Source organism: Saprolegnia diclina (assembly GCF_000281045.1).
Source record: "Saprolegnia diclina VS20 unplaced genomic scaffold supercont1.85, whole genome shotgun sequence".
Taxonomy (NCBI): Eukaryota; Oomycota; class Saprolegniomycetes; order Saprolegniales; family Saprolegniaceae; genus Saprolegnia; species Saprolegnia diclina.
The window spans coordinates 100,702-102,950 of record NW_008246152.1 but is presented as its reverse complement, the minus strand read 5'-3'; the positions used below and the strand labels follow the sequence as shown (position 1 = coordinate 102,950).

Genomic DNA, 2,249 nt, shown 5'->3' with positions numbered 1-2,249 from the left:
GCAATGAGCGAGATGAGGGCGATCGGCGCGATCTTGACGACGGCCGACATCATGCTGTTGAGGATCGTCTCGAGGCCTTCGAGGAGCTGCAGCAGTGGTTTGACTTGGGCGAGACCGACCGCGAGGCCAAACACCATGGCAAAGATCACGATACTCATGACTTCGTTGCGGTACCAGGCGCCGACAAAGTTGCCGGGCGTCAAGAGCAGCAGGCCGTGTAGAATCTCTTGGGTTGTCGACTCGTAGTAGACAAGCTTGCGAATGTCCGGCGCCAGCACGAGCTGCTTGGTGTCGTCATAGAGCGGAAAACCGTTGGCTTTGAGCTGCTTGGCCGTCATGTTGGCGCAGAACAAGGTGCCGTTCTTGTGCGCGCCAAGGGTCAAGCCATTCGTGTTGGGGCACTTGATGGAAAACGAAGAGTACTTGAACTTGTACTCAGCGCCGTCGTACTTGTCGGCGAAGAGGTATCCCCACGCCATGGCCTGCGCGACGGCCAATAATGTTGTCCCAAACGAGTAGGCGAGGAGCCGCCACCCCATGCGCGTCATGCGCGGACTTGCGACAATGTCGGCGACTGCGCGAGCGAGACTCACAAACACGATCGGCGACAAGAGACAGCTCACAGCGCGGAAATAGAGCGCCCCCCAGCGCACGATAAGCTTCTCGGCGTAGTCGTACTGCTTGAGCTGCGACTTGACCGAGTCCGTGGCGAGAAAGAGCCCAAGGCCAAGGCCAATGGCCGCACCGAGGAGCGTACCAGGCGCACCGACGTAGTAATGCGTCCACGACCGGCGGGTGGCACCTTCGTCGTCAGCATTGTTCTCCATCGTAGGAGGCTGCTGGTGGCGGGCCAAGGCCGTGCCGTCGCTTACGGTGGGCGCAAAGAGCGAGTCGGCGGCGATCGACCCCGTAATCGACGACTTGCGCTGCGACAGGATCTGCAGGTCGTACGACTCGAGCGAGTGCTCGTCTTTGGTCGCGAGCATCGGTATGTGGCTCATTCGAGCTCGTGGGCGGTGACGACCGAATTCCAAAATGACCAAGTTGCCATCGTCTCAGAAACGAAGCTCGTGCACCCGTGTATCGCAGGCCGCATAGCTGATGCCGGCGCGCCACCTGGATGGCACCGGGCGTGGAATCGACAGGATGGTACGCGTGGATTGGTCAAATTTGGTCGGCGCGACGAAAATGTGCAGGACATGATGCCCACGGCGTCATCCGTGGCCGACACCAGGATCCGACTTGCATGGCTTTGGCTGCGGGTGGATGGGAAAGAACGCGAGGACGGGAGCGACTTGTCCGTCCATGGGTGCTGCGTCCACGCTCTACGTACCAAGGTTGTCGCTGCAGATGCGCGGGACTACGCAGGAATGATTCGTGCACACATTGCAGTGCGATTGGCGTCGACCGGTTTGATTCCAGCACAGACTTGTGCTGGCGCCAGATGTGGTTTGGCTACGCCACATCTGGACAAGGACAGATTGGGCATGGAGTTATCGCCGACGACAGATTGCGCAGAGATCAATCGCTGTTTACCCTTCGGCGTCGCGCTTGCAAAGCTTATGACGTACACGGAGACGGAGATGTGCGCACCGGCCCTACACAAGTGTGCTTCTGCTTTGCCGCCGGGGATCTTGCCGAGTTGTTTTGAGGCCGATTTGGTTGCAACGCTGTACTATAAGATGCATTCTTCGTTGAATGTCGGACAAAAAAAGGGGAACCGAAGCGATTTCGGCCGTTCCACTGCATATTCGAGTATTCCGCAAGTATATACAGCTACGTACTGTATGTGCGGTTTATGAGTACAGGACACGGTTGTGTGTCGTAGCTACGATGTGTGCGACGCCAACGTGGTCGGGTGCTGCTTGAAGCGAGTTGCAGTACCCTTTACACGCAATCGAACGCGAGATCGAGCCCTATTATTCCAGAGACCAATCCAACGGTCCAGTCATGCCCGACGGCGTCCATTGGTACTCGTAGTAACTCTACACGAGGATTCGTATTGGTCGACGCGGGAATGGGCCGAGATACGAATCAGTGCGGCTTCAACGCCGACACTGCGCAAAAAGGACGTCGAGAAATGCAAAGTCGAACGGTGTCGACGCTACTATCTGCAAACGAGCACTTGCACTCGTATTGGGACCATGTCATCCTCGATCTCAAGCTGAGCATCGATGTTTGGTAAAAAAGATATATGGTCCAGGACCTGCAACAGGTCCTTCGTCGTCGTCGTGCACAGGCTGGAAACG

At 57.3% G+C, this 2,249-nt stretch overlaps 1 protein-coding gene across 1 annotated transcript in view; it reads right to left on the bottom strand.

The window, feature by feature from the left end:
• Positions 1-1,024, bottom strand: part of SDRG_15136 (hypothetical protein) — a gene marked incomplete at its 3' end in the record, with an annotated part of 1,844 nt that extends 820 nt beyond the window's left edge. Inside the window, exon 1 of the mRNA XM_008621300.1 lies at positions 49-1,024. Coding sequence (XP_008619522.1) covers positions 49-1,001 — 953 coding nt within the window. The 5' untranslated portion in view covers positions 1,002-1,024. The remainder of the gene's footprint in view (positions 1-48) is intronic.
• Between the last annotated feature and the right edge of the window lie 1,225 nt (positions 1,025-2,249).